Source organism: Oncorhynchus tshawytscha, linkage group LG07, assembly GCF_018296145.1.
Source record: "Oncorhynchus tshawytscha isolate Ot180627B linkage group LG07, Otsh_v2.0, whole genome shotgun sequence".
In the NCBI taxonomy this organism is placed as follows: domain Eukaryota; kingdom Metazoa; phylum Chordata; class Actinopteri; order Salmoniformes; family Salmonidae; genus Oncorhynchus; species Oncorhynchus tshawytscha.
Window position 1 is genome coordinate 60906150 of NC_056435.1, and position 27716 is coordinate 60933865.

Sequence of the window (27716 nt, forward strand, 5' to 3'; positions counted from 1 at the left end):
CCACCCACTTAGCTTGAAGCTAGCCCGGCCAGAGCTCCTGTGCTACCAACGAAGCATACTCCTGGGCTACAGTATCCGGACCCACGACCGGTCTATCGATGTCACCGCATGAAGAGGCATAAACAGACTCACCCCATCGCGATGTCCCCCAAAGGCGAACTTTCTAGCCCTTGCTATCTCCTTGCTTGCTAATTCGGCCTGCTAACTGCTAGCTTGTTTAGCCCCGGCCTACTAACTGTTAGCTTGTTAGCACAGGCCTGCTAACCGTCTGAATCGCCGCGTCCCAAACACTCACTGGACCCATATTTACCTTCAATCTCTTTTCGATTTTTAATTTGTTTATACCTTCCGGTAACCTGCCTCACCCAATGTGATACGGAATCGCTATTATTTTTAATTTTTAGAACACACTCAAGAACCTCCAGAAGCTAACCAGCTAACTAGCTACAAGCTATTTAGTCATTGTTAGCCACTGCTAGCGGCTTTTACCTTTTACCTTCTGCACAGCCAGCCAGTTTTTTAACCTGGATAATACTCGCCAGTCCAGCTTCCCTGCCCCATCCACCGCTGCCTCCTGGACACTGATCACTTGGCTACATAGCTGATGCATGCTGGACTGTCCATTAATCATGGTACTCCATTCTGCTTGTTTATGTTTTATCTGTCGGCCCCAGCCGCACTCAGGCTCTGTGTGTAGTTAATCCGACCCTCCCTGCCTAGTCAACGCCATTTTACCTGCTGTTGTTGTGCTAGCTGATTAGCTGTTGTTGTCTCACCTACTGTTTTAGCTACTGTTTTAGCTAGCTCTCCCAATTCAACACCTGTGATTACTGTATGCCTCGCTGTATGTCTCTCTCAAATGTCAATATGCCTTGTATACTGTTGTTCAGGTTAGTTATCATTGTTTTAGTTTACAATGGAGCCCCTAGTTCCACTCTTCATACCCCTGATACCTCCTTTGTCCCACCTCCCACACATGCGGTGACCTCACCCATTACAACCAGCATGTCCAGTGATACAACCTCTCTCATCATCACCCAGTGCCTGGGCTTACCTCCGCTGTACCCGCACCCCACCATACCCCTGTCTGCGCATTATGCCCTGAATATATTCTACCATGCCCAGAAATCTGCTCCATTTATTCTCTGTCCCCAACGCTTCTAGGCGACCAGTTTTGATAGCCTTTAGCCGCACCCTCATTCTCACTCCTCCTCTGTTCCGCGGGTGATGTGGAGGTAAACCCAGGCCCTGCATGTCCCCAGGCACCCTCATTTGTTGACTTCTGTGATCGAAAAAGCCTTGGTTTCATGCATGACAACATCAGAAGCCTCCTCCCTAAGTTTGTTTTACTCACTGCTTCAGCACACTCTGCTAACCCTGATGTCCTTGCCGTGTCTGAATCCTGGCTCAGGAAGGCCACCAAAAATTCAGAGATTTCCATACCCAACTATAACATTTTCCGTCAAGATAGAACTGCGAAAGGGGGAGGAGTTGCAGTTTACTGCAGAGATAGCCTGCAAAGTAATGTCATACTTTCCAGGTCCATACCCAAACAGTTCGAACTACTAATTTTGAAAATTACTCTCTCCAGAAATAAGTCTCTCACTGTTGCTGCCTGCTACCGATCCCCCTCAGCTCCCAGCTGTGCCCTGGACACCATTTGTGAATTGATCATCTAGCTTCAGAGTTTGTTCTGTTAGGTGACCTAAACTGGGATATGCTTAACACCTCGGCAGTCCTACAATCTAAGCTAGATGCCCTAATCTCACACAAATCATCAAGGAACCCACCAGGTACAACCTTAAATCTGTAAACAAGGGCACCCTCATAGACGTCATCCTGACCAACTGGCCCTCCAAATACACCTCCGCTGTCTTCAACCAGGATCTCAGCGATCACTGCCTCATTGCCTGTATCCGCTACGGAGCCGCAGTCAAACGACCACCCCTCATCACTGTCAAACGCTCCCTAAAACACTTCTGTGAGCAGGCCTTTCTAATCGACCTGGCCCGGGTATTCTGGAAGGACATTGACCTCATCCCGTCAGTTGAGGAGGCCTGGTCATTCTTTAAAAGTAACTTCCTCACCATTTTAGATAAGCATGCTCCGTTCAAAAACTGCAGAACTAAGAACAGATATAGCCCTTGGTTCAATCCAGACCTGACTGCCCTCGACCAGCACAAAAATATCCTGTGGCGGACTGCAATAGCATCGAATAGTCCCCGCGATATGAAACTGTTCAGGGAAGTCAGGAACCAATACACGCAGTCAGTCAGGAAAGCTAAGGCCAGCTTCTTCAGGCAGAAGTTTGCATCCTGTAGCTCCAACTCCAAAAAGTTCTGGGACACTGAAGTCCATGGAGAACAAGAGCACCTCCTCCCAGCTGCCCACTGCACTGAGGCTAGGTAACACGGTCACCAACGATAAATCCATGATTATCGAAAACTTCAACAAGCATTTCTCAACAGCTGGCCATGCCTTCTGCCTGGCTACTCCAACCTCGGCCAACAGCTCCGCCCCCCCTGCAGCTACTCGCCCAAGCCTCTCCAGGTTCTCCTTTACCCAAATCCAGATAGCAGATGTTCTGAAAGAGCTGCAAAACCTTGACCCGTACAAATCAGCTGGGCTTGACAATCTGGACCCTCTATTTCTGAAACTATCCGCCGCCATTGTCGCAACCCCTATTACCAGCCTGTTCAACCTCTCTTTCATATCGTCTGAGATCCCCAAGGATTGGAAAGCTGCCGCAGTCATCCCCCTCTTCAAAGGGGAGACACCCTGGACCCAAACTGTTACAGACCTATATCCATCCTGCCCTGCCTATCTAAGGTCTTCGAAAGCCAAGTCAACAAACAGGTCAATGACCCTCTCGAATCCCACCGTACCTTCTCCGCTGTGCAATCTGGTTTCCGAGCCGGTCACGGGTGCACCTCAGCCATGCTCAAGGTACTGAATGATATCATAACCGCCATCGATAAAAGACAGTACTGTGCAGCCATCTTCATCGACCTTGCCAAGGCTTTCGACTCTGTCAATCACCATATTCTTATCGGCAGACTCAGTAGCTCGGTTTTTCGGATGACTGCCTTGCCTGGTTCACCAATTACTTTGCAGACAGAGTTCAGTGTGTCAAATCGGAGGGCATGCTGTCCGGTCCTCTGGCAGTCTCTATGGGGGTGCCACAGGGTTCAATTCTCGGGCCGACTCTTTTCTCTGTATATATCAATGATGTTGCTCTTGCTGCGGGCGATTCCCTGATCCACCTCTACGCAGACGACACCATTCTATATACTTCCGGCCCGTCCTTGGACACTGTGCTATCTAACCTCCAAACGAGCTTCAATGCCATACAACACTCCTTCCGTGGCCTCCAACTGCTCTTAAACGCTAGTAAAACCAAATGCATGCTTTTCAAACGTTCGCTGCCTGCACCTGCACGCCTGACCAGCATCACCACCCTGGATGGTTCCGACCTTGAATATGTGGACATCTATAAGTACCTAGGTGTCTGGCTAGACTGTAAACTCTCCTTCCAGACTCAAATCAAACATCTCCAATCGAAAATCATATCAAGAGTCGTCTTTCTATTCCGCAACAAAGCATCCTTCACTCACGCCGCCAAACTTACCCTAGTAAAACTGACTATCCTACCGATCCTCGACTTCGGCGATGTCATCTACAAAATAGCTTCCAACACTCTACTCAGCAAACTGGATGCAGTTTATCACAGTGCCATCCGTTTTGTCACTAAAGCACCTTATACCACCCACCACTGCGACCTGTATGCTCTAGTCAGCTGGCCCTCGCTACATATTCGTCGCCAGACCCACTGGCTCCAGCTCATCTACAAGTCCATGCTAGGTAAAGCTCCGCCTTATCTCAGTTCACTGGTCACGATGGCAACACCCATCCGTAGCACGCGCTCCAACAGGTGTATCTCACTGATCATCCCTAAAGCCAACACCTCATTTGGCCGCCTTTCGTTCCAGTTCTCTGCTGCCTGTGACTGGAACGAATTGCAAAAATCGCTGAAGTTGGAGACTTTTATCTCCCTCACCAACTTCAAACATCTGCTATCTGAGCAGTTAACCGATCGCTGCAGCTGTACATAGTCTATCGGTAAATAGCCCACCCATTTTTACCTACCTCATCCCCATACTGTTTTTATTTATTTACTTTTCTGCTCTTTTGCACACCAATATCTCTACCTGTACATGACCATCTGATCATTTATCACTCCAGTGTTAATCTGCAAAATTGTAATTATTCGCCTCCCTCCTCATGCCTTTTGCACACAATGTATATAGACTCCCCTTTTTTTCTACTGTGTTATTGACTTGTTAATTGTTTACTCCATGTGTAACTCTGTGTTGTCTGTTCACACTGCTATGCTTTATCTTGGTCAGGTCGCAGTTGCAAATGAGAACTTGTTCTCAACTAGCCTACCTGGTTAAATAAAGGTGAAATTAAAAAATTGTGTCTGAGCTGTTGAATTGAGATTCTACTTTGTCTGTATACTGACGCTTAGCTTGTTTGATTGCCTTGCGGAGGGAATAGCTACACTGTTTGTATTCGGTCATGTTACCGGTCACCTTGCCCTGATTAAAAGCATGTGAATGCTGCCATCAATCCATGGTTTCTGGTTTGGGAATGTTTTAATCGTTGCTATGGGAACGACATCTTCAACGCACGTTCTAATGAACTCGCACACCGAGTCAGCGTATTCGTCAATGTTGTTGTCTGACGCAATACGAAACATATCCCAGTCCACGTGATGGAAGCATTCTTGGAGTGTGGAATCAGATTGGTCGGACCAGCGTTGAACAGACCTCAGCGTGGGAGCTTCTTGTTTTAGTTTCTGTCTGTAGGCAGGGATCAACAAAATGGAGTCGTGGTCAGCTTTTCCGAAAGGAGGGCGGGGCAGGGCCTTATATGCGTCGCGGAAGTTAGAATAGCAGTGATCCAAGGTTTTGCCAGCCCTGGTTGCGCAATCGATATGCTGATACAATTTAGGGAGTCTTGTTTTCAGATTAGCCTTGTTAAAATCCCCAGCTACAATGAATGCAGCCTCAGGATGTATGGATTCCAGTTTGCAAAGAGTCAAATAAAGTTTGTTCAGAGCCATCGATGTGTCTGCTTGGGGGGGAATATATACGGCTGTGATTATAATCGAAGAGAATTCCCTTGGTAGATAATGCGGTCGACATTTGATTGTGAGGAATTCTAAATCAGGTGAACAGAAGGACTTGAGTTCCTGTATGCTTTTGTGACCACACCACGTCTCATTAGTCATAAGGCATACGCCCCCGCCCCTCTTCTTACCAGAAAGATGTTTGTTTCTGTCGGCGCGATGCGTGGAGAAACCAGCTGGCTGCACCGACTCTGATAGCGTCTCTCCAGTGAGCCATGTTTCCGTGAAGCAAAGAACGTTACAGTCTCTGATGTCCCTCTGGAATGCTACCCTTGCTCGGATTTCATCAACCTTGTTGTCAAGAGACTGGACATTGGCGAGAAGTATACTGGGGAGTGGTGCACGATGTGCCCGTCTCCGGAGTCTGACCAAGTATTTGATACACTGCCGATTTTGCAGGTTTTCCTACTTACAAAGCATGTAGAGGTCTGTAATTTTTTATCATAGGTACACTTCAACTGTGAGAGACGGAATCTAAAACAAAAATCCAGAAAATCACAGTGTATGATTTTTAACTTCTTGAGTGTAGGGGGCAGGATTTTCATTTTTGGCTAAAAAACGTACCCATTTGAAACTGCCTGTTTCTCAGGCCCAGAAACTACAATATGCATATAATTGTTAGATTATGATAGAAAACACAAAAGTTTCCAAAACTGTCCAAATATTGTCTGTGAGTATAACATATCAGTATATTGCAGGTGAAAACCGGAGGAAAATCAAACCCGGAAGTGCTGTTTTTCCTGAAAGCTCTCTGTTCCATTGGATGCCTTGCCTCCATTTAAAGGGATATCAACCAGATTCCTTTTCCTATGGCTTCCTCAAGGTGTCAACAGTCTTTAGACATAGTTTCAGGATTTTATTTTGAAAAATGAGCAATATGACAACATTGCGTCAGTGGATAGCTGGGTGTTCGCAGAGTTTTGCTTGCGCAACAGAGTGGGGCAGGCATTGTCTCTCCCTCTCCTATTGAAAAAGCGACAGTCCCGGTTGATATATTATTGATTATATATTTTAAAAACAACCTGAGGATTGATTATAAAAAACGTTTGACATGTTTCTGTGGACATTACGGATACTATTTGGAATTTTCGTCTGCGACGTCGTGACCGCTCTAGCCTGTGGATTACTGAACATAACGCGCCAAACAAATGGAGGTATTTTGGATATAAAAATAATCTTTATGGAACAAAAGGAACATTTATTTTGTAACTGGGAGTCTCAGGAGTGCAAACATCCGAAGATCATTAAAGGTAAGTGATTTAATCTATTGCTTTTCTGACTTTCGTGACCAATCTACTTGGCTGCTAGTGTTTAATATTTTGTCTACTGAGAGAGATGTTCTTACATAAACACTTGTTATGCTTTCGCTGAAAAGCTGTATTGAAATCTGACACGCATGGTGGATTTCACAACACGCTAAGCTGTGTTTTGCTATATTGCACTTGTGATTTCATGAAAATTAAATATTTTTAGTAATTTTATTTGAATTTGGCGCGCTGCAATTCAGCGGGTGTTGATGAAAATGATCCCGGTAAAGGGATGGGTGCGTCAAGAAGTTAAGTAATTAATTTGCATTTTATTGCATGAAATAAGTATTTGATCACCTACCAACCAGTAAGAATTCCGGCTCTCACAGACCTGTTAGTTTTTCTTTAAGAAGCCCTCCTGTTCTCCACTCATCACCTGTATTAACTGCACCTGTTTGATCTAGTTACCTTTATAAAAGACACCTGTCCACACACTCAATCAAACAGACTCCAACCTCTCCACAATGGCCAAGACCAGAGAGCTGTGTAAGGACATCAGGGTTAAAATTGTAGACCTGCACAAGGCTGGGTGAGAAGGCAACAACTGTTGGCGCAATTATTAGAAAATGGAAGAAGATCAAGATGACGATCAATCACCCTCGGTCTGGGGCTCCATGCAAGATCTCACCTCGTGGGGCATCAATGATCATGAGGAAGGTGAGGGATCAGCCCAGAACTACACGGCAGGACCTGGTCAATGACCTGAAGAGAGCTGGGACCACAGTCTCAAAGAAAACCATTAGTAGCACACTACACCGTCACAGATTAAAATCCTGCAGCGCACGCAAGGTCCCCCTGCTCAAGCCAGCGCATGTCCAGGCCCGTCTGAAGTTTGCCAATGGCCATCTGGATGATCCAGAGGAGGAATGGAAGAAGGTCATGTGGTCTGATGAGACGAAAATAGAGGTTTTTGGTCTAAAATCCACTCGCTGTGTTTGGAGGAAGAAGAAGGATGAGTACAACCCCAAGAACACCATCCCAACCGTGAAGCAAGGAGGTGGAAACATCATTCTTTGGGGATGCTTTTCTGCAAAGGGGACAGGACGACTGCACTGTATTGAGGGGAGGATGGATGGGGCCATGTATCGTGAGATCTTGGTCCACAACCTCCTTCCCTCAGTAAGAGCATTGAAGATGGGTCGTGGCTGGGTCTTCCAGCATGACAACAACCCGAAACACACAGCCAGGGCAACTAAGGAGTGGCTCCGTAAGAAGCATCTCAAGGTCCTGGAGTGGCCTAGCCAGTCTCCAGACCTGAACCCAATAGAAAATCTTTGGAGGGAGCTGAAAGTCCGTATTGCCCAGCGACAACCCCGAAACCTGAAGGATCTGGATAAGGTCTGTATGGAGGAGTGGGCCAAAATCCCTGCTGCAGTGTGTGCAAACCTGGTCAAGAACTACAGGAAACGTATGATATCTGTAAGGTTTCTGTACCAAATATTAAGTTCTGCTTTTCTGAAGTATCAAATACTAATGTCATGCAATAAAATGCTAATTAATTACTTAAAAATCATACAATGTGATTTTCTGGATTTTTGTTTTAGATTCCGTCTCACAGTTAGTGTACCTAGGATAAAAATTACAGACCTCCACATGCTTTGTAAGTAGGAAACACTGCCGATTTTGCAGGTTATCAAATACTTGTTCTCCCCACTGTATGTGGGACACTTTCCCACAAAATTACCATGACGTGTTAATGTCATAGTTCCACTGTCCTGCAGCCAGAATACAAAAACAAAGTTACTCGATAAAATAATATTTGTAATGCAAAAATATCATTAATAATTTTTATGAATATGTTGGCAACCTTGGCGTCCCCTCAGGCCTCAGAACAGCCCTTGGCTTCCGCTCGGGCCACAGAACAGCCCTTAGTTTCCTCTCGGGCCACAGAACAGCCCTTGGCTTCCCCTCGGGCCCCAGAACAGCCCTTGGTTTCCCCTCGGATCTCAGAACAGCCCTTGTTGGGAGTTGTCACACAATAATTCTCGGGTTCTCAGGCATTGTGGCTTAAATATACAGTGGGGCAAAAAAGCATTTAGTCAGCTACCAATTGAGCAAGTTCTCCCACTTAAGAAGATGAGAGAGGCCTGTAATTTTCATCATAGGTACACTTCAACTATGACAGACAAAATGAGAAAGAAAATCCAGAAAATAACATTGTAGGGTTTTTTTATGAATGTATTTGCAAATTATGGTGGAAAATAAGTATTTGGTCAATAACAAAAGTTTATCTCAGTACTTTGTTAAATACCCTTTGTTGCCAATGACAGAGGTCAAACGTTTTCTGTAAGTCTTAACAAGGTTTTCACACACAGTTGCTGGTATTTTGGCCCATTCCTCCATGCAGATCTACTCTAGAGCAGTGATGTTTTGGGGCTGTTGCTGGGCAACACGGACTTTCAACTCCCTCCAAAGATTTTCTATGGGGTTGAGATCTGGAGACTGGCTAGGCCACGCCAGGACCTTGAAATGCTTCTTACGAAGCCACTCCTTCGTTGCCCGGGCGGTGTGTTTGGGATGATTGTCATGCTGAAAGACCCAGCCACGTTTCTTCTTCAATGTCCTTGCTGATGGAAGGAGGTTTTCACTCAAATCTCACGATACATGGCCCCATTCATTCTTTCCTTTACACGGATCAGGCGTCCTGGTCCCTTTGCAGAAAAACATCCCCAAAGCATGATGTTTCCACCCCCATGCTTCACAGTAGGTATGGTTTTCTTTGGATGCAACTCAGCATTCTTTGTCCTCCAAACACGTCGAGTTGAGTTTTTACCAAAAAGTTATATTTTGATTTCATCTGACCATATGACATTCTCCCAATCTTATTCTGGATCATCCAAATGCTCTCTAGTAAACTTCAGACGGGCCTGGACATGTACTGGCTTAAGCAGGGGGACACGTCTGGCACTGCAGGATTTGAGTCCCTGGCGGCGTAGTGTGTTACTGATGGTAGGCTTTGTTACTTTGGTCCCAGCTCTCTGCAGGTCATTCACTAGGTCCCCCCGTGTGGTTCAGGGATTTTTGCTCACCGTTCTTGTGATCATTTTGACCCCACGGGGTGAGATCTTGCGTGGAGCCCCAGATCAAGGGAGATTATCAGTGGTCTTATGTCTTCCATTTCCTAATAATTGTTCCCACAGTTGATTTCTTCAAACCAAGCTGCTTACCTATTGCAGATTCAGTCTTCCCAGCCTGGTGCAGGTCTACAATTTTGTTTCTGGTGTCCTTTGACAGCTCTTTGGTCTTGGCCATAGTGGAGTTTGGAGTGTGACTGTTTGAGGTTGTGGGCAGGTGTCTTTTATACTGATAACAAGTTCAAACAGGTGCCATTAATACAGGTAACGAGTGGAGGACAGAGGAGCCTCTTAAAGAAGAAGTTACAGGTCTGTGAGAGCCAGAAATATTGCTTGTTTGTAAATGACCAAATACTTATTTTCCACCATAATTTGCAAATAAATTCATTAAAAATCCTTCAATGTGATTTTCTGGAGAAAAAAAATCTAATTTTGTCTGTCATAGTTGAAGTGTACCTAAGATGAAAATTATAGGCCTCTCATCTTTTTAAGGGGGAGAACTTGCACAATTGGTGGCTGACTAAATACTTTTTTGCCCCACTGTATATGTTTGGGTTGTTTAGTCTGGGCTGTTTGTCTCTCCGTAGATGACCGCTTCCCTCCAGATGCTACGGTGGAGTTTTTCTTCTCCTACGGCCCAGAGAAAATGAAAGGTACTGAGAGAGCGTGTGTGTGTGTACAAAGCTGTGTGTGTGTGTGTACAAAGCTGTGTGTGAGTGTACAAAGCTGTGTGTGCACATCCTTGTTAGTGTGTTTGAATTCCAGGTGTGTGTGATATCTTGTATCAATCTCTTTCTTCACAGGGCGAGAGTACTGTAAGAATGACCCATCTGTTACAGTGGACTGCAACACCTCAGACCCAGTGATGCGCTGGGACTCCTATGAGAACTTCAATCTGCACCACCAGGATAGCACTGAGGGTAAGAGTGAAACACACACACACACTCATACACATAGGAAGAGTGGGGTAAGTTGAGCCAAGGGGGTAAGTTGAGTCATCCTTGTTTCTAGGAAAACATACTCAAAATGAATCACGGCGTCTGTGAAGGAAGAAACCACATGGAAAAAGTGGTAAGCAAGTTATGTCCAAAAAAACAGATTTTCAAATGTATTTATTGCGTTAAAGGTTTTATGATGCTTGTATCTAAACCTAAGTAGATCATTTTAAGATTGTTCTTTACATAAGTTGGTCTCTATAAGCTTCAATATAAGGCCCTAAACCTAGCATGAAAGTGCACCCTTGTAGCTGTGTGGTCTTATATTGTTAAAATGTTTGCCTTGGGGTAAGTTGAGCCAATGACCATGTGGTAAGATGAGCCAATTGAAACGTTTTCTTCACTGGCGTAATGCAAGGCGTTAACACTGGGTTATGAGGTTAAAATGGCCTATGTTATGAGTGTTTTAAAAAAGTACAAAATGTGTGTTCTGTTAAGCCTGTGTTAAAATATGCTTAAAATGATTCAAAGACAATGAAGCGATTGTGATGAATTGTGTTTGGAAAATAAAGATAGACATGGTTTTAAAAGGTTGTGGTAATATTTCATTCAGTACAGAAATTTGCAGGCGGCAACTTATCCCATAAGTTGTGCCAAGAGATCACTTTCTTTTGGATAAGCTATGTTTTAAAATAATGTCATATTTACATGAATTCTGATTATGTCTAGAGTTACATTACTTAACATCCTGAAATATATGTAGATATATTTGTCAGAAAGAATAATAGATTTCCCTTGAAGGAGTGATACTGAATGTAAAAAATGGCTCAACTTACCCCACTCTGACCCACAGACATACATAGTTTATCATGCATGCAACTACACCCACACATCTCTGGTGTACATATTCACGCCACCAAGACAACATTCCTGGACTCATACACACAAGCTAACCCTGAATCCCTCTCTGGTTGTCAGACATCTCCCACACGCGTGGTCCTCTGGATGGCAGCCTGTACGCCCAGGTGAAGAAGCATCGAGGCCGGGGTTCTCCCAATGCATGCTCCACAGGCAACACCACAGCCAAGCCCCCTCCACCGGCCCAGCCTCAATCTCAACCTCAGCCCCTGTCCCTCAGCTCCGACTCGGGACACTCCTCCACCCCCTCCGAACACATGGAGGAACCCCCTCCTTGCCCCCTGTCCCACCTGGAGAATGAGAAGGAGGTGGTGGACTGTCTACTGCGGAGGGGGGAGGGTGGAGAGAAAGACAGGGCAATGCAGAGGGAGAGGGACCGGGAAACGGCAATTTTGGATGATGGAGACTCTGTTCCAGAAGGAGGGTTGAGGCGGGTGCAGTGGTCATGCCACGGTCGAAGATGTCAGAGGTGTGGGGAGGCATCGGGTTGGGAGAGGGAGCCGTGCTTTACTAACGGACATTGTATGGCCCGCTGTAACAGCAGCACCAAGGGGAACCTAAAGAGCCGAGCATTATCCGCCTTACCCTCCCAGCAGCTGGTGTCTCCTCGCCCCCTGGAGCCCCATCTGGACATGTGCCATCGCCATAGTGCCCATCCCCTGCCCAAGTTGCCGCGGGAATGTCCCCCGCCCCCTTTACCCTGTCTCCATCGGCCATGCTACCCCTACCCCGCCCCTGAACACGCCCCCAAACTCCCACACCATCCCAGCCTCCAATAGGCTCTTCTGCGGTGGAGAGGAGTGTCGGGTCTTTCATTACCCCGCCACCCGCCCTGCCCCACCTCGCCTCTCCCACCAATCCCTGCCCTCCAGCCCATATAGGGAGATGTTTTTCAGCCCGGCGGCTCCTCCTCACTCTGATGGCTGCCCATGCCGAGACTGCACCTGCAAGCAAGAGCACCAATCGGCTTCAGCCAGAGCCTTCCACCCACTGTGCCCGGACCAACCACAGAGCCTGCACTGGCCCCGAGGGCAGGACTCTGAGCTGTGGGACAGGGATGCGGGGCTGAGGCGAGGGAGGGAGGGGCCTTCTCAACTATGGGAGCCGGATCATTCGTGGGAGGCGGAGAGAGAGGCAGAGTTTTGGCAACGGAGGTCAGTGAGAGGGATGTCACCCTATATAGGCTGTCACTCCCCCCTGGGTCAGGGTCCCGGGTACCCCAGCCCCCAACCCCTCCTGGACAACCCCGGTGGCAGCAGTGGGTACAACACACCCCTACCCCCCTGCCACTCCTGCCCTTGCTCTCCCTACCAGCAGGACTCCCCCTCGGAGAGCCACGGGAGGCAGAGGTATGCCTCGGGGTACCAGTCTGGGTCCACCTTACCCCTGCCCCCTGGTAGCCCAAACCCTGGTGACTCTCAATCGGAACCACCCACCGACCTGCAGCAACAGACTGACACTTGTAAGTGATGCAACCTCACACAGTGGTGAACCGTGACTATAGGACCTAGGCCTTCAGAGGGACCAAAAATCTTCCAATATGTTGTATCAAACAAAAAAATCCAGAAAATAACAGAAAACATAGCATCACTTAATGCGCCTGACATTACATCTAGTTGTAGTGAAGGAGGAGCAATACTTTTTGATGAAAGGAATTAATGAAACATGCCTGGCTGCGCTTCGGGCTGCCACACACACAGAGAAAGAACCGGCATGGACACAACATGACACACAGCATAAAATAATGCATTGTTTACACCATTTTTGGTCATAAGTAAGTCTCAAGTCTTAGCACTCAAGTCCCAAATCAAGACCATCAAGTTAAGTCTCAAGACAGGCAAGTCCGAGTCAAGACCATCAAGTATCAAGTCAAGTCTCAAGTCCTTAACTTTGAGTTGAGTCCTAAACAAGTCATAATGTGCTCTTCACCAAATGTAATACCATTTCATATTTTTAACAAGAGTAATAGTATATTACATTTACTCAAATCATGAATGCTTTTTAAAATATCTATATATTTATGACTTTCCAAATAAACGTCATATTTTCATGGAAATACATGGGTAGCCATGAGAAAGACACCCCCCCCCCAATAGTGATCGACTATCGAGGATCGTAATTCGGCGATGTAGGCTTGAACAAGTCGCCCAACCTTAACACACACACACACATTCTGTGTGGTTACAGTAGGCTAACGTATGTTAATGGTTTTAGGAACCGCAGAAACATCAGGCAGGATTTAGGCTACCAACTGTCTAGCCAGTTGTAGCTCAATCTTGGGTGCAATGATCACGTTCCCGCACTGACTGACTGTGTGGAGGCTCATTGATTTAACTTTACGTTGCCTACATGCTATACTAGCAAAGATATAAATTATATAGCTGTCGGCTATATTAACCACGACTTACTGTTCTTTGTGCAGCTTCAAATGTCGAACAAAGTTGGAAGTTGTTGAGCCTCTCTGTCATTTTCTTCCCGCATGTTTTGCAAGTTGCAATCCGTTTTTTGTTGATACAGCGTAGTCTTTATATCCAAAAATAATACTTTTGGGTACCATCTTTTCAAGGCCTCCATCTGAATTCACCTGCCGACGTTCCTCTGCACTGCCACACACAACTATTTCTCAGCTGGCACAATTTGATTGGCTGCTGCCCGATTCAAACTGTAATCCGTTAAATGAAGAGTTGATGCGCTGCACACTTTTTTTAATAGCATCATTTTTAAAAAGGCTCAAGTCCAAGTCAAGTTACGAGTCATTGGTGTTGAAGTCAAATTTGAGTTGCAAGCCATCGTATTTCTGACTTGAGTCCAAGTCATGTGACTCGAGTCCACACCTCTGGCCAACACCACAATCACCAACAGCGACAAGAACAGTGTCACATACAAGGTGACAGACTCATGGTGCTAAAAGTACAGCGACTGTAATACATGTCCACTCCATGGTGCTGAAGGAGAGACAGTTTTGGTCTAACACATAGACCGGGCTGATAGACAGGCGACAGCAGTCACACACAGCATCAAATAATGTTAAAGGATAAGCAGCCCATTCACTCCAGTAGGCCCCATGAAATCATACCACTACAAAATCGCAAGCAGTTCACGCCAACATTTTTATTAACAAACCAGCTATTTCTTCCCATTTCAAATATATTTTATCACGTTCATCACACTAACCAGTGATCTAAAGTTTAAATGCAACAATGTTTCAGTCATGATTTTCAAAGAGATAGCTAACAGCAAGCGAGCTGCAACAACAAACAGTTTCACTCGCCAGATAAGGATAAATTGTAAATGAAGTTTGAAAGTTAATCTTGAAAAGGGTTACGCTAACAAACTAACAACCGCTGCTGCAGCCGCCGTCACCATTGTCACACTACGACAACGGAAGCTAGCTAACATAACTAGCATTAGCGTGTGAACTAGTGCTTGCAACAGATTTTTTTTGTCTTGCGCTCTCTTCTTCCTCTTTAAGGTTTTATGGCAGACTACAACCTATTAGTGTATTGCCACCACCTACTGTATTGGCTACTATCAGCATATTGATTCATTACCTCTTATGTTCTCAGTAGTGTCCTGTCGAGGCGTTGTCCCAACCATTGCAAGTCAAAATATGATTGGTTAATTCCACTGTCACTCCAAAATTCTGCACTAATACAGTTTTATGGCAGAGGCCTTCTGTCCAGTTTCTGAAGGTCAGCCAATTGTTGGCTGAGCTAGCTAGTTTTATCTTCTCAGAGACCACCAAAGAATATCCTGATTGGATTATTTGTTCTATTCAGTATTAACCCTTCTCTTTCCAACACAAACTGAAGAGATGAAATCAGGAAATTTATTACAATTACTGTAAAGATGAAAAAGAAATTAAAACAACATTTAATTTTTTTAAATTATACATTTTTATAAATCCTTAGAACTTCTCTGAAGGCCTAGAAGGCCCTGACAGTTCCACACTGATCTCACAGGTACTGTATTATGCACATGTTTACACTAGACGGATAAAATGCAACTGGACTTTCTTTCTTGAACTCTCCTCTCTCATTTACTCCCCCCTTTCTCCTTTTGTCGCTCTGTCTCTCGCTCTCTTTATTTCTCTCTAGGTGCATCATATGTGGTGCAAAACAGTGTGGGTATGGAGGACTCTTCTTCCCAGGGGTCGCTGGGGCAAAGGTTAGTATTGGGAGAGTGGGAGCGGTGTTTGCTTTAGGTTTGTGTTTTTTGTGTGACACATAGTGGTGAAGAAAACTCTGGAGCAGGATATGTAATCTTTTTCAGCATCAGACCTGCCTAATTCTCACTTTAAACATTGTTTTTGTGTTTAATAAGCTAAATTACACATTCGGTTAACATGTGACCCCAAAGTGAACTGTTCTTGCAATTTGTAGTCATTTCAGATTTACATATATTACATACATTTTTTTTTACAAAGTAGTTTGGATGTAGTGAACTACTTTTTCAAACTTTAGTTATGTAAACTAAACTACTTAACTTCTTCCAGTGTGAAGTAATTGGTAGCTTGTTAAACTACACTGCTCAAAAAAATAAAGGGAACACAAAAATAACACATACTTTTTGCTTTACATAGTTGAATGTGCTGACAACAAAATCACACAAAAATGATCAATGGAAATCAAATTTATCAACCCATGGAGGTCTGGATTTGGAGTCACACTACAGGCTGATCCAACTTTGATGTAATGTCCTTAAAACAAGTCAAAATGAGGCTCAGTAGTGTGTGTGGCCTCCACGTGCCTGTATGACCTCCTTGCAACGCCTGGGCATGCTCCTGATGAGGTGGCGGATGGTCTCCTGAGGGATCTCCTCCCAGACCTGGACTAAAGCATCCGCCAACTCCTGGACAGTCTGTGGTGCAACGTGGCGTTGGTGGATGGAGCGAGACATGATGTCCCAGATGTGCTCAATTGGATTAAGGTCTGGGGAACGGGCGGGCCAGTCCATAGCATCAATGCCTTCCTCTTGCAGGAACTGCTGACACACTCCTGCCACATGAGGTCTAGCATTGTCTTGCATTAGGAGGAACCCAGGGCCAACCGCACCAGCATATGGTCTCACAAGGGGTCTGAGGATCTCATCTCGGTACCTAATGGCAGTCAGGCTACCTCTGGCGAGCACATGGAGGGCTGTGCGGCCCCCCAAAGAAATGCCACCCCACACCATGACTGACCCACCGCCAAACCGGTCATGCTGGGGGATGTTGCAGGCAGCTGAATGTTCTCCACGGAGTCTCCAGACTCTGTCACGTCTGTCACATGTGCTCAGTGTGAACCTGCTTTCATCTGTGAAGAGCACAGGGCGCCAGTGGTGAATTTGCCAATCTTAGTGTTCTCTGGCAAATGCCAAACGTCCTGCACGGTGTTGGGCTGTAAGCACAACCCCCACCTGTGGACGTCGGGCCCTTATACCACCCTCATGGAGTCTGTTTCTGACCGTTTGAGCAGACACATGCACATTTGTGGCCTGCTGGAGGTCATTTTGCAGGGCTCTGGCAGTGCTCCTCCTGCTCCTCCTTGCACAAAGGCGGAGGTAGCGGCCCTGCTGCTGGGTTGTTGCCCTCCTACGCCCTCCTCAACGTCTCCTGATGTACTGGCCTGTCTCCTGGTAGCGCCTCCATGCTCTGGACACTACGCTGACAGACACAGCAAACCTTCTTGCCACAGCTCGCATTGATGTGCCATCCTGGATGAGCTGCACTACCTGAGCCACTTGTGTGGGTTGTAGACTCCGTCTCATGCTACCACTAGAGTGAAAGCACCGCCAGCATTCAAAAGTGACCAAAACATCAGCCAGGAAGCATAGGAACTGAGAAGTGGTCTGTGGTCACCACCTGCAGAACCACTCCTTTTTTGGGGGTGTCTTACTAATTGCCTATAATTTCCACCTGTTGTCTATTCCATTTGCACAACAGCATGTGAAATGTATTGTCAATCAGTGTTGCTTCTGAAGTGGACAGTTTGATTTCACAGAAGTGTGATTGACTTGGAGTTACATTGTGTTGTTTAAGTGTTCCCTTTATTTTTTTGAGCAGTGTCTATTTTTCTTACGGGTAGCTTAACTTCTTCCAGTGTGAAGTAATTGGTAGCTTGGTAAACTATATTTTCAGAGTAGCTTCCCCAACACTGTATACAGTTATATATTAAACCAGTAATAAATTCTGCCAATGGAGCTCGCCAGCTTGTAGTCCTAAAAAAATGAAATTTGTAACTTCTGGTTTGTTCAGCCATTCCCATGAGGAAAATGAATGTGGAAAGAATAGGGTTTTGGGATAAACGCCGAAAATAAGGTCTGAGGTGAACACAGGGTTAGGAGATCTTCTACGTTTTGTTCTATAAGATAATATCAGTCAGTTAACATGACCTTTATGAATTAGGAAGCCTTTGTGTGTTTTTTATTTTATTACATAAATCATTCAAAATTCACTAAAGGTGACGTTAGCTGATGAAGATTATCCCATAGAACAAAAAGTATAAGATCTCTTAAGCCTGTGTTCACCTCAGACCTTATTTTCTGAGTTTATCTAAAAACCTGACAAATTCAGCTAGGTCCCTCCCCATTTTGGCCAGTTTGCCTCCGTTTGGTTCTTAGTGAATACTGGAAAATCATTGTACCTTTTCTACTATGTTGTCTTCAGCACTTTTGAAATGTGTAAATGAGCAGAAACAAATCTCTCTCTCACTCTCCTCAAGTGAGAGGAAGCCAGATGAACAGACATTTGACGACACTGTAGAAGGTTCCCCCCTGAGTCCTCCAGATGGTCGCCAGGAGCCAAGTCAAGGGCCCCAGCAGATAGAGCCCCTCAGTGGGACCCCCATTTCTGCAGAGCCAGCCTCCACCTCCACCATCCTGGAGCTTAACACCAATAGTAACAGTAGCACGCCGGAGATCGAAAGGACACCGCACCAAGCTGTAAAATCCACAACCACACCATCGACAGATTCACAAAAGCAAGGCAGTGACAGCTGTTCTAAAGAGTCCATACAGAAGCTGAGTGAATGTGTGAACCCTAGTGACTCACAACAAGTGCACATGGAGGTGCACACTATAAGTGCAAGTGTGCATCCACCTCCCACTACAGCCGAGGATGGGGAATTGAAGGTCGCGGAGAGAGTACTAGAGATGTTCACTCAGACCGCTGCTGTCCCGAGCTCAAGGCATTCAATCGTCCCTGTCCAAGTGAAACTCAATGGCAGCGGCTCACCCCAATCAGGAAGAGGCTGCAGTGCATCACCGAGCCCTTGCTCTACCCTCAGCTCTGCCCCTCCCTCACCACACCTTTACATTGGCTCCCCAGAGCGACGTCCCTCCCCTCAGCCCTCTCCATTGGCCATGGACCCAGCTGGGCAAAGACTTACCCCTGTGAGTGACAGTGACCCCAAAACCCCATCCCCTGTCCCTGACGGGTACAACACCCCCACCTTCCCCCTGGCATCCTACTACTATCCCCTTCTCAACATCCCCCACATCCCATACTCGGGGTACACCGCTGTCACTATCCCTGCCGCCCAGCCCCCACTCCCCGAAAAGAGGCGCCTGTCTTCCATGCCAGGGTACCGCAGCGGGCATGGCTCCCAGTCCATCCTGAGTTCCTCCCTGGGTGCCATAGGACCCATGGGTACCTCTCCCCAATCTAGCCCCCTCCACGTCACTGTCTCCCCCTCGGTGGGGGTGGGGGGAATGACGCCCCCTATTGTCAGAGAGGAAAGCAGCAAAGTCAAATCCAAGTTTGTACAGGACAGCTCCAAGTTCTGGTACAAGCCTGGCATCTCCAGAGACCAAGGTAAGGGCACAGGCCTGGGTTAAAGTTTTGAAGGATTCCCCTTTATTTAGATAGCCCCCCTCCTCCCCCACAGATCTAGAGAAGCTCACTCTCAGCAACTAGTGTCAATTGCAACTGTGTTGACAAGCAAACAGGGTGGCAGGTAGCCTAGTGGCTAGTAACCGAAAGGTTGCAAGTTCGAATCCCCGAGCTGACAAGGTACAAATCTGTCGTTCTGCCCCTGAACAAGGCAGTTAATCCACTGTTCCTAGCCCATCATTGAAAATAAGAATTGGTTCTTAACTGACTTACCTAGTTAAATAAAGGTAAAAATAAATGTACGATCATCTTGATTTGAGAAGTACTGTTGTAGTGTATACTTGAATTAACTAAGGTAACTAATTTCTACCGTAGTAATACTTACTCTAGTGTCCCCCTTGTAGCCATCGTTGTATTGAAGGACAAAGAGCCCGGCTCCTTCCTGATCAGGAACAGTAACTCCTTTCAAGGGGCCTACGGTCTGGCCCTCAAGGTGGCCAGCCATCCTTCAAACAACATCAACAACAACATAGGTAATGGGGAATTAATTATTTATTTGACAAAGCATTGAAAAAAATACATTGCCTATTCTATTTTGTTAGAAGTAATATCATTTATATATTTATTTTTTTCACACACACAATTGAAGTCAGATGCTGATATTTAATCCTAGTAAAAATTCCCTGTCTTATGTTAGTTTGGATCACCACTTTATTTTAAGAATGTGAAATGTCAGAATAATAGAAGAGAGAATGATTTATTTCAGCTTATATTTCTTTCATCACATTCTCAGTGGGTCAGAAGTTTACAGACACTCAATTAGTTTTTGGTAGCATTGCCTTTAAATTGTTTAACTTGGGTCAAACGTTTCAGGTAGCCTTCCACAACCTTCCCATAATAAATTAGGTGAATTTTGGCCCATTCCACCTGGCAGAGCTGGTGTAACTGAGTCAGGTTTGTGGGCCTCTTTGCTCGCACACGCTTTTTCAGTTCTGCCCACAAAATGTTCTTTTGAATTGAGGTCAGGGCTTTGTGATGGCCACTCCAATACCTTGACTTTGTTGTCCTTAAGCCATTTTACCACAACTTTGGAAGTATGCTTGGGGTCATTGTCCATTTGGAAGACCCATTTGCGACCAAGCTTTAACTTCCTGACTGATGTCTTGAGATGTTGCTTCAATATATCCACATCATTTTCCTGCCTCATGATGCCATCTATTTTGTGAAGTGCACCAGTCCCTTCTGCAGTAGAGCACCCCCACAACATGATGCTGCCACTCCCGTGCTTCATGGGTGGGATGGTGTTCTTCGGCTTGCAAGCTTCCCCCTTTTTCCTCTAAACATAACGAATGTCATTATGGCCAAACAGTTCTATTTTTGTTTCAACAGACCAGAGGACATTTCTCCCAACAGTACGATCTTTGTCCCCATGTGCAGTTGCCAACCGTAGTCTGGCTTTTTTTATGGCAGTTTTGGAGCAGTGGCTTCTTCCCTACTGAGCGGACTTTCAGGTTATGTCGATATAGGACTCATTTTTACTGCGGATATAGATACTTTCGTACCTGTTTCCTCCAGCATCTTCACAAGGTCCTTTGCTGTTGCACTTTTCGCACCGAAGTATGTTCAACTCTAGGAGACAGAACGCGTCTCCTTCCTGAGCGGTATGACGGCTGCATGGTCTCATGGTGTTTATTCTTGCGTACTATTTTTTTGTGCGGATGAACGTGGTACTTTCAGGCGTTTGGAAATTGCTCCCAAGGATGAACCAGACTTGTGGAGGTCTACAATTTTTTTTCTGAGGTCTTGGCTAATTTATTTTGATTTTCCCATGATGTCAAGCAAAGAGGCACTGAGTTTGAAGGTAGGCCTTCAAATACATCCACAGGTACACCTCTAATTGACTCAAATGATGTCAATTAGCCTATGAGAAGCTTCTAAAGCCATGACAACATTTTCTGGAATTTTCCAAGCTGTTTAAAGGCACAGTTAACTTAGTGTATGTAATCTTCTAAGCCAATGGAATTGTAATACAGTGAGTTATAAGTAAAATAATCTGTCTGTAAACAATAGTTGGAAAAATTGCTTGCGTCATGCGCTAAGTAGATGTCCTAACCGACTTGCCAAAACTATAGTTTGTTAACAAGAAATCTGTAGTGGTTGAAAAACAAGTTTTAATGACTCCAACCTAAGTGTATGTAAACCTCCGACTTCAACTGTGTGTATATATATATATATATATACACACAGTTGAAGTCGGAGGTTTACATACACTTAGATTGGAGTCATTAAAACTTGTTTATATATATATATATATACACACACAGAGACTATTGGTCTTAGAATACCTACCCCTTCAAGGTTTTTCTTTATTTTTGCTATTTTCTACATTGTAGAATAATAGTGTATATATCAAAACGATTAAATAACACATATGGAATCAGGTAGTAACCAAAAAAGTGTTAAACAAATCAAAATATATTTAATATATGAGATTCTTCAAAATAGCCACATTTTGGTTACAACATGATTCAACATGTGTTATTTCATAGTTTTGATGTCTTCACTATTATTCTGCAATGTAGAAAATAGTAAACATGACTGAAAACCCTTGAATGAGTAGGTGTTCTAAAACTTTTGACCGGTAGTGTCTTTCTCAGCCTCTCTCTCTCTCTCCCCCTCCCTCACTATTCCTCCCCCTATCCCCCTGTGTCTCTCTCGCCCTGTCTCTCCCTATCCCTCGCTCCTCTCTCTCTTCCTCCCTCCTTTTCTCTCTCTTTGTCTCAGTGGTTGATCAGGAGCATCTGGTCAGACACTTCCTCATTGAGACAGGCTCTCGCGGGGTCAAGATAAAGGGCTGTCAGAATGAGTCTTATTTCGGTGAGTCCTATTTCTGTCCTGCAGATGTCACTGTTGGCCTCACAATTAAGTTTATCATTGCTTTAATACCCTTTTTACACTATCATGGAATTCAGTGCTGGCTCAGATATTTCATTTCACATTATCCTTCACAGGACATTTCCAGGAACTATTGTGTATGCGTAACCAGGTCAGCGCAGTACAGCTCTGCCCGGCTCAGTAGTGTGGAAATAGTTAGAAAGTGACTTTCCTTCCTCGTCTCCGCTCCTTCGCCTGTGTTGATCTGCTATGCGTATGTATTTTAGGAAGTTTATCTGCCTTGGTGTACCAGCGCTCACTCAGCCCTATCTCCCTGCCATGCACTCTATGCATCCCTGAGAAAGGTAAATCCCTGTGTTTCAACGGAATCACTTTGTATCAAACAGAATGGGGGCCGATACTCTTTGTATACTATACCTGTATCAATATGGCATGGGCTGTGTGTGTGTGTGCACGACACAATATACAAATAGACGCTGAGTGTACAAAACATTATGCAACTCAATATTAGGAAGTTGTTCTTAATGTTTTGTGCACTCAATGTATATTTACATTTAAAAGAGTGTATGGTGTGCACGTGTCTATGAGAAATGTGTATTGGGAGTGTATAATGTGTAAGTATGGATGCGTGTTGTACATGTACATACACAGAGAGTTGGCATGGTTTAGTGGTGTCATGGGGAAATGTCCTAACGATATTGTGGTGTTCCAGATCTGGTCGGAGAGCTGCAAAGTGTCAGCAACACCAGTACGGCAGCTGACCTCCTGAAACAGGGCGCAGGTGAGAGAAAGTTCGAGGGTCAAATACAGCTGCAATGCAGGCTTTGGCCAGTAGTGGTCGCTCAAGGTCCATGTAGAGAGAATGTGTGTGGAATGCTAGCATGACTTAGTAAAATATACCCCATTTACATCAACGAACACTGACATTCTATCAATGCATTGAGCTCGGCAAGCTTATCTCAAGTTCGGTGGGGCCTTGTGTAGGTGTGACATGACCCATCTACATCTCGAAATACTGTTCATCCATCATTCCTAATCTCTCAGTCTCTCTCTGTCCCTCCTTCCCACCATCCTCTACCATCCTCCCCCTCTCTGTCTCCCTCCCTCCATCCAGCCTGTAACGTGCTCTACCTAAACTCTGTGGAGACAGAGTCACTAACGGGGCCTCAGGCTGTCTCCAAGGCGACCAGGTGCACTCTGACCCAGAGCCCTCAGCCCATGACCACCATGGTCCACTTCAAAGTGTCCACTCAGGGCATCACACTGACCGACAGTCAAAGGAGGTGTGTTTTAAAACAATTTGCAACAGAACACTAAAATGAGCTTTTCTTATTGGACCATGGTGTACATGTAGGCAGTCCCTCCTTGTTTGATTCTGTTTTCTTCCGTTTGGTGCCTAATGAATACAACCACTATGCAGACTCTTCTTCAGGAGACACTACCCCATCAACAGTGTGACCTTCAGCAGCGTGGATCCTCAGGACAAGAGGTGGGCCCAACGTCAGGCTAACGTTAGAGTAGCCTTAAGACAATGCATGGAACAATGGGGTCTGATGCTCTGGCTTTAGGCCTATATGCAATCACTGCGACATAGACCTTGTGCACATGTGAATACCACCGAATGAAAGTTGAAATGTGACGTGTCGTGAGAAATGACTTATACGTGCTGTGTAGAGATGTTGACCTTGTATTTTGACAGGCTGAACACTACTTTGTTGTGGTTCAGGATTGGGTCAATAAATCTCTGTATTGTGCAACTACAGTATAGTATGCCTTTTTTGATTTAGAACAACAACCATGACAGTATGACTGCTCTTCTTTCTCAATGCATCTAAGACATGTTGTCTGTATGTCCCTGTCTGTCTGTCCCTGTCTGCTTCAGGTGGACTAATTCTGATAACAAGTCAAGCAAGTAAGTGCTTGTTTCTCTGCTTCTGACTGTGTGTGCATCATGGCAATGTATCATAGTGTTCTCATTTTATAAAATGATGACTCTTATCAAATAGATCACTACATTGAATGAACCTGAAGAGAACTACAGTGACTATAGTAATGTGATGCTCCAGAGTTTCCTGTCATATCTGTGCTTCTCATGAGAAGAGTGCATTGAAAAAACTGTTTTCTACCATCATAGATTAAAAAAACACAAATCCTATTCTCTTTCACCTCCTCTCATCCCGCTGTCTCTCTCTTCATCCCTCACTCCTGCAGGGTGTTTGGTTTCGTGGCCAGGCGGACTGGCAGCACATCGGAGAATGTGTGTCACCTGTTTGCCGAGATGGATCCAGAGCAGCCGGCTGTGGCCATCGTCAACTTCATCAACAAGGTCATGCTGGGGCCCCAGCAGCAGCAACGCAGATGAGTTAGGACTCCCAGGGGCCACAGAGAAAGGGCATAACTGGGTGTAAATTGGTGGTTTGGGTATGTGTGTCTGCAAATTGGTCAGTGTGTTTGTGTTTTTTTGCATGTTTGAAGACAGCTGTCAACTGGTGAGGAACCGGATTGGGCACAATCATGTCCATCAGGACGGTATATTACAAAGGTACAGAATAACTTTTGAGGTGATAGCTTTAAGCTTTTCCTCTACAATTGAGTGGATTAACACCACCTCTGCCAGGGGAGATTTTGCATTTCATTATTTTATAATGTCAATTCAGTTACTGTTTGCCATCACCTTTCATTTAATCATGTTATTCATGACTATGAAGTATTTGTCATTTTAAATAGGAAAGCCTTGTAAAAGCCTGTACGGTGTCAATGACTACCCAGTTTGCACACAATAACAGATATGGAAAATCACTTGTTTTGTTGGTCAGTATTATGTTACCCAATGTCTGTATAGTCAACCTCTTTGAAGAGAAAACAGTCCGGAAGGGGGTTATACAGTAAATACACTTTGTGGACAAAACATTAAGAACACCTGCTCTTTCCATGACAGACTGACCAGGTGAATCCAGGTGAAAGCTACGACCCCTCATTGATGTCAGTTGTTAAATCTACTTCAATCAGTGTAGATGAAGTGGAGGAGACCGGTTAAAGAAGGATTTTTAAGCATGGAGACAATTGAGACATGGATTGTGTATGTGTGCCATTCAGAGGGTGAATGGGCAAGACAAAAAATGTAAGTGCCTTTGAACAGGGTATGGTAGTAGGTGCCAGGCACACCGGTTTGTGTCAAGAACTGCAACGTTGCTGGGTTTTTTCATGCTCAACAGTTTGTATCAACAATGGTCCACCAACCAAAGGCCATCCAGCCAACTTGACACTGTGGGAAGCATTAGAGTCAACATGGGCCAGCATCCCTATGGAACGCTTTCGATTCCTTGTAGAATCCATGACCTGACGAGTTGAGGCTGTTCTGAGGGAAAAGGGGGGGTGCAACTTTATATTAGGAAGGAGTTCTTAATGTTTTATACACTGTGTGTATGTGTGTGTAATGGAATGTCAGAAATAGGAAGCGGATTGGGAGTCATTTTACTGCATTTATAGTTGCACTGAAAGGTCAGCATTTCCTGGGTCATGTTCATTAATAACCAAACAAACTGAAACAGGGAGGGACTACCTGGACTTGCTGTTGGAAAACCTTTTGAAAAGGTTTTACTTGCGTGTCCTAATGAACATGACCATAGTCTTTGTTATGGTTTCTTTTTTTATAGCTTTTCTACATGATGTTTATGCATTATTAATGATTGTGCATTATGCAGTTTAGTGTAGCAATTATTAAATGTGAGCATGTAAGTGATATTGGTCTCGCATTGAGAATCAGGAAAGAATCCTTCCCCCGATAAACTTGTTTTTGATATGATATCAAACTATATTTCATATGCAAATTAAATCAACCTGCTAATGAACCATGCAGTCAACTGTAGCTTTAAAATAGTCCCAGCACAACATGCTTCACAGAATGGGATACAGCAAGAAAAGAAGGACCATAACTGAATAGTTGTATGATCTTATTTTTACTGTGTTATCTTGGAGAAAGAAGTCACTTACTGGTATCTGAGGACAACTATAATATCACATTAGAAAAAGTCTTCCATCAACACTAAAGGGGTACAAATTCGTATTGTCTAATTGCCTAGGTTTGCAAATCAGTTTCACTGAAGCCAAAGACAATAACCAAGCACTCATATTTTGTTTTGTATAGGTATACTGCATTATTGAGACTTGGTTATTTTATACTCTTTTTGCTGTTATCGAGTGTTTTCTATGAAAAAAACATATTTTGAATAAGTACGTGTTTGTATTTTTCATGACAGAAATAATATATTTTAAGTGTCTGAAAAAGTTTATAGGCCTACAAATGGTGTAAGAAAAACATGTATCTTTTTTTTACTGAAAATGTAGAAAATAAAAGGGTTGAAAATGAATTATGTCTGCCTTTATTGCAATTCCCTCTGAAAAATTGGATATTTCCTTGGTATTTTATTAGATCCAGCAAAAAAAAATAGGCCTGTGGTGGTAGACTATTTATGGGGATATCAGAGAATGGATATGAGACAACAAATTCACATTCATCCATGATTTAAATCTGAGATATAACCACCATTAATTGTAATGTTAATAAGATGGGCAATTTATAAATCGTGTGACTAAGGATATTTTAAATCAAAAGGACGAGGTCCTACCGAGATTTGAACTCGGATCGCTGGATTCAAAGTCCAGAGTGCTAACCATTACACCATAGGACCGCTCTCGGCTTACACCTCTACAACTAGTGCTGTTATGCAGTCGTTGCTATTCTACCCCTTAAACAAATTGCTCGCTCCTCGTGTTTTAGTAACGCAATTCAAGTTTATAGTTGCAGCTTTGACAGCAGCAATTTACAACGTGGAATTGCAAAAAGATATACAAGCCTAAATGAGGGCAAAGGAAAAAGACATGGTTAGCTAGCAAACGAATTATCTAGTTGACCAGCTACTGAATAGAACAGCAACAGTAGCTAGCTTTCCCCTCGTAGTTTTCGGCTAGTTATCTACGTACAGCTAGAAAATAACACCGATCTTATGAATTAATTCCTCCTCGATTCTATTTTCACAATTTTAATCCCTAGCTGAGGGTTTCTCATAGCAAGCAAACGTCACCATCCAGCTAACGTCAGCATAGTTAGGCTATCTGTTAGCTAGCTAGCTACATTGAACCAATAAAGGCATTACGGTTCGTAAATGTAGAAGACGAATACTGGTTTCTGCTGGACATAATACGGCATACAACTAGGAAAGTTCAATTAGCCTAGCTAGCTGCGCTGCAAGTGTGTATGCTGCATGTTCATGATGGTATTGCTTCCGGCCCTGGTTATATTGCAGCTGACATATACAGCCCTTTTGAGTGGGATAGATGCCGCGTTCACGTTAAGGTCGTAACTATTTATTATTATTATTATTAACAACAAATCAATACAGGAAGTATGAATAATATACAAAGGACAATTGGGTAAAATATCACATTACACAAGGACTTTAAGGGACATACATACACTTATAATTCTAACAGCTTTTTTGTTAGTAGAGTATTTAATTGTCTTAAAATTCAGTTAAATGTATTTTTGTAAGGTAAGAAAATGTGGTGTTTTGTTTGTAAATTTAC

General features: G+C 44.4%; 1 protein-coding gene and 1 non-coding gene across 2 annotated transcripts in view; one reads left to right on the forward strand and one right to left on the reverse strand.

Moving 5' to 3' along the window:
- Positions 1–24910, forward strand: part of LOC112246213 (tensin-2-like) — a 53070-nt gene extending 28160 nt beyond the window's left edge. The window contains 14 exon segments of the mRNA XM_042324767.1: positions 10160–10225; positions 10376–10492; positions 11486–12170; positions 12172–12887; positions 15523–15592; positions 18127–19217; positions 19640–19768; positions 22020–22112; positions 22397–22474; positions 22843–22911; positions 23245–23413; positions 23551–23619; positions 24013–24042; positions 24342–24910. Coding sequence (XP_042180701.1) covers positions 10160–10225; positions 10376–10492; positions 11486–12170; positions 12172–12887; positions 15523–15592; positions 18127–19217; positions 19640–19768; positions 22020–22112; positions 22397–22474; positions 22843–22911; positions 23245–23413; positions 23551–23619; positions 24013–24042; positions 24342–24492 — 3533 coding nt within the window. The 3' untranslated portion in view covers positions 24493–24910.
- Positions 24911–26749: 1839 nt separating this feature from the next.
- trnaq-uug lies at positions 26750–26821 on the reverse strand. Its single transcript has one exon. It is a non-coding gene; the product is annotated as a tRNA-Gln (tRNA).
- Between the last annotated feature and the right edge of the window lie 895 nt (positions 26822–27716).